The sequence below is a fragment of the Protomyctophum parallelum genome (assembly GCF_964188405.1).
Source record: "Protomyctophum parallelum genome assembly, chromosome: 7".
In the NCBI taxonomy this organism is placed as follows: Eukaryota; Metazoa; Chordata; class Actinopteri; order Myctophiformes; family Myctophidae; genus Protomyctophum; species Protomyctophum parallelum.
In genome coordinates, this window is record NC_139705.1 from 40,511,253 (window position 1) to 40,528,988 (window position 17,736).

General features: G+C 46.4%; 1 protein-coding gene across 1 annotated transcript in view; it reads right to left on the reverse strand.

The window, feature by feature from the left end:
- camta1a (calmodulin binding transcription activator 1a) overlaps window positions 1-17,736 on the reverse strand; it is a gene marked incomplete at both ends in the record, with an annotated part of 491,338 nt that overhangs the window by 252,738 nt on the left and 220,864 nt on the right. Inside the window, one exon of the mRNA XM_083769830.1 lies at window positions 15,887-16,022. Within this exon, the coding sequence (XP_083625956.1) occupies window positions 15,887-16,022 (136 nt within the window). The remainder of the gene's footprint in view (window positions 1-15,886; window positions 16,023-17,736) is intronic.

Here is a 17,736-nt window from a genome sequence, read left to right on the forward strand (position 1 = left end):
GATAATACACAGGAAATACCCAGGTAATAATTTTTATCCCACGATTTTGTAACCCATTTTTCACCCCTGTGCCAATTATCTAATGTGATCCTGGGCTCTACACACAAAGAAATACCCAGGTAATACCCATGGTAATAAATAATGAAAACATATTATGCTTAAACATGCACACTCGTACTGTATACTGCCAATGCAAAAAGTTTTATTGTGGACCTGGCCAGACAAACTGCCTTGAAGAAGGCAGTTTGTCTGTCCAAAACGTTCGTCTCATCTCTGTGTCCACAATAAACCTTTTGCCATTGGCATGCTACGAGGAGTGTGCGGCTATATATTTTTCCAATATTGGTATTTTCCCTGTTGGCTGGCACCTCACAAGGACCGGTGTGCTGTGCACACCAAACAGGTTGAAAAGTATCTTGATAACAAAATGCTAATGACTAATACCCCAACCCCCACATATCTTCTTTCTTTTTGTTTCATATTCTGGTTGATATAGTGTTTTTGCATACTAGGTACAGTATAGGCCTATCAGGTAATACTGAGGTAATACTAATCAGGTGAGTCAGAGGGGACATCAACACTTTCAGGGCTTTAAATTAATATATTCATTCTACCGAGGCTGCCAGGATTGTTTTATTACCTTTGGAGCATACGCCGAAGTATTTGCGGCTTTGATCCATGAAATCCGCCTGAAAAATAGTTCCATGGCTTGTTGTCGAAGAGAAAATATGCGACCATCATGACCTGGAACAACAACAGGCAGCGGGGTTCTGCTGGAGTGCAGTTAGAACTATACCGTTAACTTGCATTTAACTAATTTTCCCAGAAGCCCTTGCAGCCCAGAGCACGGGTCGATTTCCGGTGTCGTCATCATGACGCGGCGGCCTCGTCACCAGGTCCACGACAAATCTGCTATTTATTTAAAATTATTACAAAACGGCGAATTAAGCACATAAAACAAATAGCGAGTACAGCGTATTACGCACGGGAGAAACATGGATTAAATAGCGTGTAAAACGGGTTATGCAGCTAAACCGTCTGGAAAGTCTGGAAAACCTCCATAATAGTATACAGTGGATGTCTGAAAGGGACTACTGTATGCTGTCGTTTGTCTTAAAGGGAGACAAGAATCATTGTCTGCCTTGAATATACATATATTTTTAATCTAACAAATCAAATAAATGTGTCACATGCCCAGGCTTTATCGTCCCTGGGTATGAGGCTGATAAAAGAATGGAGGAGATAACCGAACAATACAATTACTAACAGTGCAAGCTAAAGTTCTGCCATGTACTGAACTGTCACCATGAGCAACCTCACTGCAAAACATGAACCAACATCTGGTGCCAAACACTATACTCTGCATTGGAAGCTAATCACAGAGCGCCGGAAAACAAAATGTGTGCATACCAATAAATTAAAGGCTATCAGCAGAGTGTGTGTGTGTGTGTGTGTGTGTGTGGTGTGTGTGTGTGTGTGTGTGTGTGTGCGTGTGCGTGCGTGCGTCACTTTGCACAGAGAATGGAACAATTCCAAGTCACTGTTGCAGATTCACTAGTAAGTCTCAACACATAATTATAAGTAATATTGAGTGCTCAGGAGGGGACAAAGGCCAGCAGAACCATTCTCATGGACTATGAACCCAATTTTTTAAGTGCCGTTCATGAATTGTCCAATTTCCCTTGCCCTTAAGGGCAAGGACACATTGCAATCGGACCTTAAGACGTGGCATATAGCGGGTGCAAGTGATGCACAATTCATAAGGCAATCAGCGGCTACAATCCATTTGTGAATTCACCCCTGGGTGTTTATTAAGTGTTGAATGCTATTTTGTCTGGGCGTAGGTCTGCATAATGCAGACACCTTTGCCTCTTGCTGACAATCACAGTTGTCAAGTTTCAGTGGGACTCAAACTTGGTTCTTACCGGTGGCAAATAATCAGAGCATGGCTTCCACACCACTGGTGTGTCCTTCGTGTGTGGTATATCCTAATGTGTGCCGTTTTCACCACAATGTGCAATTTCCCTGTTTACTCAGGTTGCATTATTCTTGCATTCTTGTGCTCCAGTCCCATGCATGCACTGTGTGTGTGTGCGTGTGTGCGTGTGTGTGTGTCTGTCTGTCTCCCCAGGGAAGCAATAGAATGAGAGAGAGAGAGAGAGAGAGAGAGAGAGAGAGAGAGAGAGAGAGAGAGAGAGAGAGAGAGAGAGAGAGAAAACGTGGCACATAAAAGGCGGGCTGCAGCCGAGGCCGCTGCTCCAATGTGTAGAAATTAATTGAGTGAAAGAAATCTGCTGTTTAAGGTTGAAGTGGGTTATGGGAGGCGGAGTAACAATTGTTTTCTGTTCGCCGGGGGCTATATCATTCATTCTGGTGCTCTCTCTCTCTCTCTCTCTCTCTCTCTCTCTCTCTCTGTCTCCCCCCACCCCTCCAATCGCTTTTCCTTTTTTCAGTCTACAGTTTTTGATTCATTTTTATCTTTCTCATTTTCATCTATCGTACGTGCATGGGAATTTTCCTGCTGTCTTTAAACGCGGATTCCTTGCAATAACAGGCTCCGTTTATAAAATGAGATTTGTCCCATTCTTCTGTTTATGTGCTGTATGCTGTGTGCATACTGTACACAGCATATCTATTTTTATGTATAATAATACAGTATGGTGTAGGCTGATATGCAATGGCATTTGTAATAATGAGTGTCTTCTTTCAAATAATACTGTATGTTCTTGCTTCAAATATAGCATACAAACATAGAACCAAAATAAGACCTTAAATAAAAACCTCCTGCATTTTACTGCATGTGTGCGTCAATGACACGCGCACACAAACACGCACGCACGCACACGCACACACACACACACACACACACACACAAACATTTCATATCTTCCGAGTACTCCCACTGAGCATTATAATTTGTTCCTCTACCCCTAAAAACTGGAAATCACTGGAAATCAACTCAATTGAAGAATAAAAGGACGGACACGCACGTGAACATCTATTCAGACAGGAATGAAAAGAACAAGGTTGTGGCGCTGATTCCAGCAGGTCTGACGTGGAGAGGAGAGGGAATGCAAAGACAAAGAGCTACACGAGAAAGTAAAAAAGGGACAAGGACATCCCTGAAAGAGCCAAAGGAGTGTTGTCTCTGCTTCTCTTCTGCACCACCAGGTGTTCAACCCGCCGTTTCCTCATTGTGTTAAAGGCCTCTTTAGCACCCTTTCATGTCAAATATCAATCCTTTCCGTGCATCAACAGGAGAGGAAAAGAGGGGTTTTTTTTCAGCCCAGTGCGTAACACACTTTTATACAACACTTTGTCATTGCCTTTGAACTCCCCAGTTCCCCTTATTATCCCCCCTCTTTGAAGAGCATTGATGTTAGAACACCGGTACGTTTTGATATAGCAGTTATTATTATTTAACATAACAGAGAGTGGCAAATTACTCCAATGCTGTTTTTTTATAAATATGTACAGTAGGCTACTGTATGTACCATGTAGCCAGGGAGAATAAATACAGTTAAGAACAATGTAAACATATAGCTGGGGAGCAAGAAAGCACGCACGCACGCGCACACACACACACACACACACACACACACACACACGCACAAACACACACACACACACACACACACACACACACACACACACACACACACACACACACACAGAGAGAGAGACAAGACAAGATATGTCGCCTGCAGAGCATTAACAGATTCTTTTCACATGAAGATGTCAGTATGCAAACATTTCTGGAAGAGAGGGGAAGAGAGGGGGGCTTGCTTTGAAATTCGGGGGTCTGGGATGTGCAGTGTTGGTCTGCGATCTCAGCTCCGAGCCTTTCAAGCAAACGCAGCAATTAATATATATATATATATATATATATCCTAAACAGTGTTGCTGCACGGCGTTATCTGAACCAGATGAAAGGGATTCGAGCGTTCAGGGCCAGTAAGGGGGAAGAAGAGTGAGCCCTGCCTGGGCTGAAACACCAGCCTCGTAGGAAGAGCAGAGCTGCATTATGCCTCAGTTATGCTACGCCGTTCCATGGCGTCGCATGCTGGAAATATAGCCAATCCCCAAGCTCACAAAGTGCCTCAGACTTCAACGAGGTGTGAGCTTGTGGATTGGCTATTTTCGGCGCACGGCCACATCATACAGTATGACAACAGTACACATCAGGGCTTTAAAAGCGAGCCGGTGATCTTTCAGAGGGAGAATAGAGATACGAGAGAGAGAACGCGGGAGAGAGAGAGTGAGTAAGAGATTCACATATTCAGTATAAAGAGCATATCCCCAAGAGCGATCTATAAGGCATTTCAACGCTATCTATATATATCATGCATTTTACAGGTTCTTCGGTTCAACCAAAATCTACTCTGTGATTCTGCTCAATAGTCTGACCTGGGCTGACCCGCTTGGTCGTGGCCCGTGGACATAAAGCTCTACAGCAACCATGAGCCTGAGAGCCGCGAGGCCGGAGCCAAAAGCCTGATGTGGATCATTAAAAAGAGATTTTGCGGAGGACTTGCTCTCTGACACGGGGGAGTGGAAGAGCTTAAGAGTGAGGCTGAAATTACCTGCTCTCATGACCGTCCACATTGAACTTTCTCCTTTCCTTAGGTTTGGGTTTTCGCTATAGGCGCAGGCGGGGTGAGGGTGCAGGGGTGGAGGTGCGTGAATTCCATATTCAATCTCATGGAAACATTTGTTTCAAGGTCCCAGCGTTCGCCAGCTGGAAAATAATACCGTCCGTTAAAGCAGTTGGCACGGACGCAGCGGCTGCAACCGCTGCCAGGCGGGGGCCATTCAGCACACGATCAGTGGCGAGGGTGGGGTTGGTTCTCATCGGAACAGTATATAGGATCAGTGGTGAGGGGCAACGCCGGGACAACGCTCCACACGTCCCAAACTCTTCTCCCTTCTGGCTCCAAAACTGTGGAATGCACTTCCCATTGCAGTCAGAACTGCAGCATCACTCCCAATCTTCCGCCGTAGTCTGAAAACCCACCTTTTCAGACTCCATCATGGCCCATAGCACTTACCCTACCCCCTTAGATAGCATTTCGGTAGACTTAGATAGCATTTGATACAGACTTATAGCATGTTATGTAGACAGCACTATAATTGCATTGTATATAGTCATAGCACGCCATAGTACATATGTATAGCATAGTAGTATATATATATAGTTTATATGTATAGTCTCATAATATAGATATTTCACTGTTACTTTCTTAGCTTACGCATGTTTCATGATAAATGCTTTATTGTGATGTATTCCCATGCTTTTTGTTCTTGCTTAATGTAAGTCGCTCTGGATTAAGAGCGTCTGCTAAATACCTAAATTGTAAATTGTAAATTGAGGGGAGAGGGTGGGGTTAGTTCTCATCAGAACAGTATAGGATCAGTGGTGTGGGGAGAGGGGGAGGTTGGTTCTCATCAGAACAGTATAGGATCAGTGTGAGGGGAGAGGGTGGGGTTGGTTCTCATCAGAACAGTATATACACTACAGTATGCATCTCCCAAGAAACTTTAGACACTTTGTGTCGGAGAGGAGGGGGCGGCGAGGCCCTGGAGATAGTCAAATATAGTTACAAAGTCGCTGCTGTCGGGGCGGGAAACCTCTTATCTCCATATTCTAACGTTTTGCATTACTTTTCGTACATTAATGCCCTACTCGATTATCACACGCAGATCTGCAAGCTATAGAAACGCAGAGTTGTGAGCTTGTCCATCTGCTGTTTACAGTAACATGTTTAAAGTAAGTAAGTACGTTTTGGACACTTCCACCCAACAGAGACAAAATGGATGGATCGTTTTGGATACATGACAACACAGATGATTTTAAAAGAAAAAAAGAAACGTGCCAACAAATAATGAGAAAATTGGCGCTGAGCTTTGCGAGATAATAGCTCGGAACAAAAAAATACCCTCTTAAAGAGGCCTAGCAAAAAAAAAAAAGAAAAAGCTGTCGTAAAAAAAAAGATCACGCGCTATGTGGAAGGCAGTGTGACGCATTGTGCCCGCCCTCCTCCTGCATATTCCATGTGTATAAATATGCATATATATCTGGTACTGTAGGTGTAATGCTCCGCTCTGCAGGGGGGCTGTATCTAAAGTGGGACAGCTTCCGTTGCTTTAGTGCGGCAGGCAGGCAGCAGTGATAACGGATGACGCCGCAGTGAGGGGGGGGCAGTTGGGTGAGGCGGGACCCTATACTACTTCCACGATGAATACCCTCTGTGCCTATAGCTTCCTCCTCCTCCTCCTCATCATCATCATCAACCCCAAGGAATCCACTATACAGACCTCCGCACCCCGGTGTACATAGTAGCTAAAGTTTTTAAATAATTGCAATGGAGTAAAAGAAGAACATGCTGTGATGTAGGCCTAGTGGAGTATAGAAGTAAAAGTATACCTAATATTGGAAATAACAAAAAATTCCTCAAAAGTATACGTATAAGTACAGTACTTAAATTGAGTTACTTTACACCACAGTGTGATTTATGGGGGTTTATGGTCCAGCACTTTAGTGATTCATCTGTATTGTTTGAAAAACGGGCAGCGATAGACCCACGGTACTTTTCAACATGTTCATTTTGACATTTGCATATTCATTTCTTACTTCGCCATACTACAGGGTCACGCAAAAGGGGAAGAAATAGCAGGTCAAGTGCTCAAAACGTGTAGATCTGCTGTTTCTACTATTTTTGACATTCAGTACGAGGTTTCCACCAGACATCAACGATGTTACCCACTTCTCACATCGGCAGCCTGTGACTCAGACTTAATCTCCTGAGTCATGTATACCTACCCTGCACGCACGCACGCACGCCATCAACTCAAATCCGTCCCATATAACAGCCAGTCAAGAGTCCTCATCCTGAGCGACAGATGAAGTATTTCTCTGGTGGTTTCTTCCGGCTGGCATCATAATAGGGCAGCAGGGGGAACCCTATGCGGAGATGACTCGCTGCGAGAACGCGATAACACCCGGGCAACAAGTGGCAAATTAAATTAAGGGGAAGTGCCGATAATGCACGCTTTTGACAGTCCCTCTTATATGTACATTCAATGGCCGCCCTCTACAGCAACCGACCCCCTCAAAGAAAAACACAGCCCTCAAATCCCGCTGTCAGATTGAACTGAGGATAATGTGTGTGTGTGTGTCACACGTGTGTGTGTGTGTGTGTGTGTGTGTGTGTGTGTGTGTGTGCGTGTGTGTGTGGGGGGGGGGGGTCGCAATGAAAGGAAAGAACAATGACTTAACTGTTACCGAATGGTTCAGAAATTGCGAGGAACGACAAGCGGGGGAAACTAATTACAGCGGGTATAAAAGGAAAATTGCGGCTGAACTGGACACTCCCAGCACTGGCGGATAATACGTTCCATGCAGGCAGGCTAATAACAACATAACAGCCTCCATTAAAGCCATTTTGCAGCGTAGAGAATCACTGCTTTAATCTACTACGCAGGATGAGTATCACGCAACAAATCAAGTGAATAGCTCGGATCTATCACACCTGCACGTGGCACGCTGCACGACGGAATAGCAGCGCTCTCTCTCCCCTATCTGTGTCTCGGTAATGTCTCTTATCAATGTCACCCTAATGAGTCCTCTGACATGCTCTGCGCTCATTAATTCGGCGAGGAAAAAGAAAGTTCTTTACATTCATGAGTCCATGTTGGCGGAATACATTATCCGGAAGACTAACAAGACAGGTAAAAAGAGGACAACGGTCTATTTTCTCCATGCCTATATATGCGACAGCAAACATTCAGTGACGATCACTCTTCTCGGATGGCAGAAGGTTATAGGAGTTATAACCATGGTAACCGCTTCGATAAAAAATACCACAAACAGATTGGTCTGACTCTGAACTCCTCCACAGCCAGGTAATTCAAAGGGAAGGGAAGCACATTAGCAGAAGGAGGAAAACAATTATGAATAAATAAAAAAGGATCCTTTGAGAGCAGTAAGAAGACGAGCAGATATTTACTGACGTCAAGCGCCAGCCTGCTGTTAAAATGACCAAAAATAATAGGAACATGCAGATAACTTATCTACATCGCTGGCATCAGTAATCTGATCACAGCCATTAAACCCATATTGACGGGGGTCCCCCAGATAACTATATTAGGAACCCTCTTTTTCCCCATCTACAGCTCTTTGCTGCAAAATAAACAATCTATATGAGCTCACATGGTGCCACGATGATGTGTTGTGCGCTTGGCAGATGGACTATTTTTTGCCGAATGTCTGCCTATTTTCACTGAATGACAGCCTATACTTTGACATGCCCAGAATAGGGATGCTAGGGTTCATGTGGTTAATGTCACAGTTGATTTGAGGGGGAGGGCCAGAGTGAAAGCATGGGTAGTGTCAGCTCCTCACAGTAGAGACAGGGCCTTGTCTTTTTTTGTCCCTTCTCATCTGGTAGCAACTATAGGCAGTAAAACACTCAGTGATATGAGGATTTACTGTGTATTAACTGTGTAGCTACCACTACTGGTAAAGGGGGGGGGGGGGGAAACTAAAAAGACACGTAGACCAGATATGCAGCCCATGCACTTCCAGCTCACCACTTAAATACCCCACTGCCGCTAAACAGGGAAATGTATCAACGCTCGCGACTCGCAAAAAAAAAGGCAAATTCCTCGAGAACAAATCAAACGCAACACGCAGCTTTGCCACCGAATGTGTGATATTGGCTGATGAGATTATCTCGCGGGATGAAATTATCTCGCAAAACACCCTTTATGATTCAAGAGCTGCCAAAGATGTCGTCTGTGCAACGGAGTGGTGAGGGGAGGGGGGGCGGATTGACCCTATTGCGAGCGCATACTTAAGGAAGCTACGTGTGAAGGTCATGTGACGCATGGTGGAAGGCGACACAACGTGGCATCCCAGAGTGCATCCACTAACAGCGTCCACTCCATTACGACATTAGCACCGAACGTTTTGACATTTGTCTTCATTATTATCAATGAACAGGGGCGATTGAGCCACCAGCACGCTCCATTACCCTCCTTCATTGCACGCTCGCACGGCTGAAATCACGCATTAGGACGGATACAACACGAAACGACGAGTTAGAAGGGTCGAGGAGGCGCAGCCTAGTTATTTAGGGAGGCAAAGGGTGGAGGGGTGTGGCCTGCGAGTCAGGGTGGGTATAGGGGGGTCGGTTGATGCATACTGTAGGCAGTCGCATTGCTATTAAACCAACCATTAAGTAAGTAGCCTTGCCAAGCCATAGGGCAGAAGCCCATCTCCTGTTTTTGTAGCGTGAGGCAGCTGGATGTACAACCCCTGGACATGACGCTATAGTACAGTATGTCGCAGGAACTTACCCCCAATCCAACCCTTCTGTGGAGACTATACCCTGCCTATCAAGAGGAACAAGACCTCTCACATTTCCAGATGTTCTGAGTAGGGACACAGGACTGACTGTGAACGAACTTGATGTGGCAATGAGACAACAGAGACCAGCTTGTGTCGCACATCTGGAGGGCACTCGAAGGATGATGATGACGAGCAAACCCTATTGTGTGTACATTTAGTTGACAGGAGTCCCCCAGGGGTCTACAAGGCCACGCTCCGCATCACGTCGTAGATCTCTGTTGGCCTCTGAATAGGGACGCTAGGGGTTTCGTATGGTTATGGAATAGGGCAGAGTAGGAAGACAGTGACGCAGCTACAGCACACCTTGGGAAGATAAGCTCATTTCAATCAGTATAATTAGCCCATGGTAATGGAATAAGTCAGTGGCGCTAACACCTTCACTTAAGAGAAGTCGATCTGAATTTGAGGGAGTTTATTAAAGCTTAGAAATAATGGGAAAGAGAGAGGTGGGTTTTTTTTTTCGGGGGGGGGGGGGGGATCGTAAGGGATGGTGGGCGGGGGGTTGAAGAGCTCAGCCTAAATTAACAGTTAATCAGGAGCAGGCGTTGGAAGTTAAACTTGGAAGACTAGAAGCAGATTGTGAGATCAGTTGGAGCCGGTCAGAGAGCACATCTTTGCTCTCTCTCTTACTTCCACTCTGTGTGTGTGAGTGCTGTTTCATGGGTAGAAGCCAGGGGATGCTAGAGCTGTATGCTCTACGCCTCACTAAAGACCCACATGGTCTGAAGTCCTGCAGCCGACATCACTCCGTGAGGGAAATGGAGCCGGGCTCTAACCACGTTACCTGGAGAGACCCGATTAACCGCAAGTTGCCGGACGTCCTCATTAGAGCCGCTACGCTACGTGGGCTCGCTCCCCTCTGGAGGGTTTCGGCCGCGGCCAAACGCACTAAGATAACTACGGCTAGGAGAGGGGTGTGGTGAGGAGATAATCACAGACAGAGATCTCTCTCCAGGAGCACCCAAATGCATGCTGTGTACCGAGGGGGGCGGGGGGGATGATGTGTGTGCAGTGTCTGTGGGGTGGGGGGGTCACTCATTTACCCAGCCGTCTGGCTGACTCACCTGGAGTGATGGGGGGGAAGAGACGTCAGGAAGGCAGGCTGCTATTTCACGGCCTGTTAAGCGCTAATGCTGCAACACGCCCCCGCGCACCAATTTTAGGGAACAGGGAGCATTACCACCGTCCGACTCAAGGTTCTGTCCGTCTGGACGGTGGACTTGGCGGCGAGGAGGGGTGTGTGTGTGAAAGGGGAGGACATTAGGGAGGAGGAGACGAAGGAAGTTTGAAGAAGAGGAGACAGACAGAGAGAGGGGGGGGTGAGTTCAGAAAGAACGAGACAGTGAGAGGAATTAACAGACTGAGAAAGGAGAGGGAGACAGAAAGAGGCAGAGAGAGAGGGGGGGGGGGGGGGGCAGAGAGCTGGCTCAGCAGCATGGAGCCAACAGGACAACACCAGTGGTGCAGGCTGACATCCACTCCCGCCACGCTAGGCTGGTTTTCCTCTCCTCTCACTGGGCCCCCTGAAGGCCCCACAGTCCTGCCCTCAATGCCTCTCCTCTCCCCTCGCCGCGGAGCCACTAAGCATGGCTCGCTCCCCCAACCACCCACAACACTTGTCCTCTGATTCCCACCCCAGTGGGTCGGCCGGGTCCCATTTGTGGGTCACTGACCCATTTTTATGGATCCCTTTATTTTTTATCAATTTCTTTTGAATTATTGTTATTATTTCAAAACATTAAAAAAATACATTCCCAGGAAAAGCTTAATTTTCCAAATTAAAAACTAATTTAATGATTTCTTTCGGTAATTTCATGAAGAAATCAAAGAAAAATCTAAGAAATTCCATAAATTAGGAAACAACCAACAACATCTACAAGCTCACAATGTGACGTGACGCGTTGTGAGCTTGTAGATCTATTTTCACTAGTTTGGGGCCCGGGGGACGGACGGGGGGACGGACATACAATTTCTGTTTTGGGTCACGGGCTAAATATACAGACGGGGAGTCTCTAATACCAAAAGGCACTGTCGGGACGGCCAGGGTGACGAGTCAGCGTGGCTGAACACCAGAAGGAATCTCCCAGCAACGGCGATAAGGTTCTGGCCGAGGCTTTGTTGCGACATGCTGCAGGCAAAACCCATTTATTTCTCAAATCTGATCTGTAGGACTGACTGTCCAGTAACACTTCATGGTATTCGTGTATTCAGTCATTGTCAACCTATATCTGCTTTGGTTACTGATAACGACGTATATATTATAAAGGCATATGCGTGCGTGAATAATGCTTAACTTATAGGCCTACTAGCCGATCAACTGGCTCAGCGTCGCACTGCAAAACATTGAGAGCTTTGTATATCGGCAAAAACTATCCAGTGGTCGTAAAGGTAATCACATTTTTTTACTTTACATACTGCAATGTAGAAATACTGAATTTCGTGCAAGTACATGTCCGGAATTAAAGATTTACTTGAGTAAAAGGTATCAAAATGTACTTATAAAAGTATATATTCATTATATTCATTATGTAGAATGTCCCCTTTCACAAGTTTTCAAATGTATAAAATATATAAAAATGATTTGTTTGTTTTGTAATAATTAAGTAAGTAAGTGAGTGAGTGAGAAAGGCTTATTCAGCCAGGGTGGCGGAGTCTATCTCCCGTTCCAATGCGCTAGTAGCCTGGCTAATAAGCCAGACTCAAATCTCACTGTCGTGTGGTATTTGAGTCTGGAGATGCTGTGTATGGATCTTGTTTCCCGGTGGGGCGGGTTCAAACATTTTCTCTTTGAAGCAATTGGTCAGAGCTATACTGTCCGCCAAAGGTCTCAAGCATTGAACGTCACTGTACCAAAGCCCGCCCATATTGCATACCGTGTCCCGATTGGCCACACCAGTTCTCTGGTGTAGGAAATGGCCGTACAATTGAGCCTCTCCAGACTGTAATCCGCCGGGTGGCAATTTTATTTTTGCCAACGGCTGATTCGGTCTGGCTTATTAGCCAGGCTAATGCGCTAGACCTCTGGGAGATGAATTACTAAGGTGGAGCACGACACCTACCATCAGCTCCCACTACTTCATTATACTGCACAACTTCAAGCCGTGCTCCTCATACGCTGAGTAAAGTAAAAGTAGTAAAAACTACAGTACTTGAGTAAACTAGTTACTTTCCACCACTGCAACCATGTACCTGTCTAAATACTTCCTTAATGTTAACAAAGTCCACGCCCACAACATCAGAGGGAGTGCAACAAACCATGTACAACCCAGATTCGGCACAAACAAGGGACTAAATTCTTTTCGCTCCTATGCCACCAAAATGTGGAACGCCCTACCAACAGTCATTAAGACATGTGAATCCCTTGACTCCTTCAAAACCGCTCTCAAAGGGCACCTACGGACGGCTGCAATTTGAAACTGGCCCCCGTAAAATCTGAATCCCCCACCACCGCCCCCCTTTCCCCTCACTGTATATGTTTCTTTTCCCTTTTTACCTCCTTAATGATGAATTCCTGTTCTGTTCTTTGACTATATAGAAGTGTCTATTTGTACATCTCTAAATGTTTTGATGAATTGAACATGGTGGACCCTCTTGTAAACAAGTGTAATGCTTAATTGGGTCGTCCACTCACAGTTAACAGTCTTTGTATTGAGTTTGTGCTTGAAATGTACTGTAATTCTGCAAACTGTTAATAAATATTTCAATAAATCAATCATTCAAAACCATCTTTAGAAATCAGGTTTCCGACGTGAGTGGATTCAGCCTCTGAAAGTGTCCAAAAGCTACTAACTATTATGCTGGTATACAGATGACCGTTAGAGCATGGTGTGCCCGCTGTGTCCCTCCTGAGCTGCAGGCAAAAGGTCAAGTCATTCACACGTGTTTACAGTAACCATGGCTGAACGTGACTGATGGCTCACACATCCCATTCTGGAAGCACCGACGTGATGGATCACCCCTCCCTTCTGCTCCCAGGATCCTGGGCTGTGTGCGTGTGTGTGTGTGTGTGTGTGTGTGTGTGTGTGTGTGTGTTGGGGGAAGGGGTTACTGTGTACAAGGAGGGGAGGAGGATGTTGCATACACTGTGAGCATGCAGGTCTCACATGGCTGAAAGGCAAACACAGACATGTGCACGTGCATGCACAAAAAACAGCACTGTCTCAGCAATGACCTGACATATTTTAGCCTGTGCGCTCACGCGTGTGTGTGTGCATGCACACGCACGCGCGCGCGCATGTGTGTGTGTGTGTGTGTGTGTGTGTAAATGTAAATGATTTTAAGGTCCGAGTCGATGACATAGTAATCTCTAGCAAAGAAGAGGTCACATATCTAGGATGTATCCTTGACAATAAACTGACAGGTGATAGCATGGCAACAAGGGCGATCAAAAGAGTAAATCAAAGGACAAGATTCTTGGGCAGAATCTCCTCCTTTATTAACAAAAGGGCCCTCAGGACCGTAGCTGGAGCCCTCATACTGCCCATGTTTGACTATGCTTGTACGTCCTGGTTCCCTAACACCTCAATGGCACAGAAAACCAAGCTTCAAACTTCTCAAAACAAACTAATCCGACTTCTTCTCCACCTATGGCCCATGACCCACCTAGATGCGGAGCATTTTGACAGCATAGGCTGGCTCAGGGTGGAAGACAGAGTCAAGATATTGAAGATGGGCCTGACGTTCAAAATTGTAAATGCAACTTTACCCTCCATGCCCTCAGTACCCACTTACTTGACTAATTACTTAAAAAATGTGAGCAACACCCACAGCCACGATACTAGAGGGAGCGTGAACAACGATCTGGTGCCACCCATTTATAAAACAAATATGGGCAAATTCACCTTCCAAAGCACTGTTACCAAGGTGTGGAATTTCCTGTTCTTATAAAACAATTATGCAGCTTCAGGCTTGGAGTTACAGGCTTAGGACTAGGCATTTAGATGTTAAGTTTAGGGGTTGGGGTTGGAGTTAGGCCTAATTCATGCTTGTGTCAAGTTGTGAGCTATTTTACAGTATAAAATATATACAATAAAGTAACGCAGTAACTTCCTATAAGTTTTAGTGTTTAGTTTAAAAACTGGGGGTGAGAAAATGTGCGCTCGTCTGTGTGTGTGCGTGGGTGGGTGTGTGTGTGTGTGTGTGTCTAAGTGTACAGTACAGTACAGTACAGTACAGTACAGTACAGTACAGTACAGTACAGTACAGTACAGTACAGTACAGTACAGTACAGTACAGTACAGTACAGTACAGATCAAGGAGAAGTGAGCCACAGGGCTCACCGCTCCTCATGTCCTTAATGGACAAAACGTTTGCTTTAATACCCACCGATCCATTACTCAGCACGTGTGTCAGTGTGTTTGACTTTAGGTGTCAAGGAAATCTAATTTCCAAGCACACCTCCCAGGGAGGGGGATATGGTACCTGTTGGAAGCAGCGTCGCTGCGTCATAGTAATATTATTAAAGGCGGGCTGAGGGGAATAACTAAACTGTGACGGGACAAAATGCTTCAGCGGGACGTCCATGGCAGACGTACAGCCGAGTTATCGGAACACTGCGGGGCCGGAGACGAAACTGTGCGCCGAGCGAAAGGGAGAGGCCATTTTCTCTCTGAGTGACAAAATATGTGCGGCACAAACAGAGAGCTGAGCTCCTGTCGGGAGAATGTCTGAGCTCTGTCTTTGTCACACTGAGCGACATCCACTCACAGCGCCACGTCCCAGACGCGCATGCCGCTTTGAGTGTGCGCATTATGTGTGCCTGCGTGTATGTGTGTGCGTGTGCGACTGTGCGTGTGCGTGTGTGTAAATGTGTGAGTGTGGACAGACACACAGAGGATATTTCTTGGTCCCACGTAGCCTACAGGTCAGGGGTTAAATGCTAGTGGCGTAGCCCGCAAAACCCCAAAACTTCAGGAGTATTGAAAACAAGTATAGGAGAATGTGACCGTGTTGCCCGTTCTCATGTGGGGGAAGTTGGGGGTGCGGGGGGGGGGGAGAGAAGAGGGGACGCTGTCGATAAATCAGCCAGGATGCCAGCCGTCGTCGAGGCAGCGCCAATTTCAGCTGCAGGCAAAAGGTGAACCCGGGTGGGCCGTGATCTGCCCGGTGCCTTTACGGCGACTGGGCCGGTATGAGGGGAGACACGGAGCTCGTTCCGGCGGCACGGCTCTGAGCCGGGAAGATTAATGTAGGCTCTCTGGAGCAGAGGCAACATCCACTGCCTTAATAAGGTACAAACAATCGGTTCCACTCGGCTGCCTTCCCTGGGAAAACTATTGTTGTGCTGCATTGTTTCTCTGTGCCACTCCAGGGAGACAGCGAGCCCCGGCTTCAGCAAGTGACTGTCTCCATTACAGCCGGGGGACGGATCACCACCAGCAGACCGGGCGTTTGTTGCATGCCAGGGGCCCGGCGGGCTCCCTTTCCCTTCCACTCAGCACAACACAACACACCACACCACACCACACTTCCACTCACCTCCACTCCCTGCACTTTCAGCTTCATGTGATCCTCCCGCGTGGTTTTTCCGTCTTTCCTCTTCTTCCAGCAGTAGCCATCCTTTCTGTACTTCACCTTCTTCCTGTTGTACAATATCATGGACCCATTCTGTGGCCTGGAGAGGAGAAGAGAAGAGAAGAGAAGAGAAGAGAAGAGAAGAGAAGAGAAGAGAAGAGAAGAGAAGAGAAGAGAAGAGAAGAGAAGAGAAGAGAAGATAATCATTCCTTCAGTGCGGTACAGTGCATATAGGGAGTCATTTTAAATACAAAGAGACGTGACAGCGGTCTCCTGCAGACAGAAATGCACCAGTGACTTAGATGATAAGACTTCTTTATGGTGTTATGCAGCATTGCTATGCACAGTTTGACAAAGAACAAAGTGGCATGCTTCAGCATGCGTTGCTTCCAATGAGCAGCGTTTGTCTGCATGTCGCTAAAGTGATAGGGACACCAACGCTTCCCTTCTGTTGTTATTTTTCCTCTCTTCCCCCCTGAGTACATGATGTGAAGGCCGCTGTGTGGAGGCAAGCTTTTGGCAGGGGAGGGCTTCGTCCTCCCTTCATCTCTCATCGTTCCCTGTTAACCACTTTAAACCTGAAGAGTCCTTATTTTGGACATGATAGGTGGGGGTAAATACAAATATGACAGTAAAACGACAGTATGTATACTCATTGATTTAATTATAACTAGAACAATTCCCTATGTGTGCAGCATGTCACGATGCAACAGGCTATAGCTTGTAGATTGTTCTGTAGCTTGCTCCCGGCCCCCGTCCCCCCTATCCGCTGTACAACAAAGTATAAAATATGCCTTATAAGTGGTTAAATGAGTTGTGGTTGTATAGGGAGTCCCTCGAGGGGTGGGGGTGATTCCTTCCACACACTGTCCCATTCATAATTCATAATTCATTCTCCCTCCACCAGACCACAGCCTGTTGGCTCATAATGATAGAATGTAGCCTAACTATTTGATGATAATCTGCGTCTCTGTTTCCATTTGTTACACCATGCAGGAAGACTTAAACACCAACACTCAGCTCATCATAAAACATTTACCACTTGACCATTAAACGAGAAGTTGTTCAACATGGACTGTGTGTGTGTGTGTGTGTGTGTGTGTGTGTGTGTGTGTGTGTGTGTGTGTGTGTGTGTGTGTGTGTGTACTTGTACTCCCACACGCATACTTGGCTGATTAAGTGTACTAATGAATCCACATACAGGCTCCACCCTGTACACATGAGACCACACTGACATTCTCATGTGTGCATCCGTATAATGTGCATATAATGACACACGCATGCATGCTCTCACACACACACACACACACACATGTGCACGTGTACGCACACACACGTGCACGTACACACGCACGCACGTCGTACACAAAGCAACAAGCGCTGCCTCCGACCTCCAAAACCAAAACGGAGACAAACAACAATGCATGCTTGTTTTTCATTGTGTCTCTTATTGTTACATTGTATTGTTTTTGTTGTTTTATATCATTTATTTTCCTTCTTGCCTGGCTGTTTTATTTATAACACCGCATGTATCATTTTGCAGGGCATGCTCAGAGGGGCCCGGGCCGTCTGTTTACCTAGGTATCGCTCATCAATCATTTCCCTTTGGCCGGATCTCAGGGGCCAACCGGGAGGGAGGGGAGGGGAGGGCGGGGTGAGGGGGTGGGGTCCCTGCAGTCCCCGCACCGTGGCCCCTGACAGCCCCCAATAATGAGAGACGCCACTCATACGCCGACACGCTCACTCTGCCTCTCTCTCTCTCTCTCTCTCTCATCTCACCGCCAGTCAGCTTGAATTGCATGCGTACTGCAGGG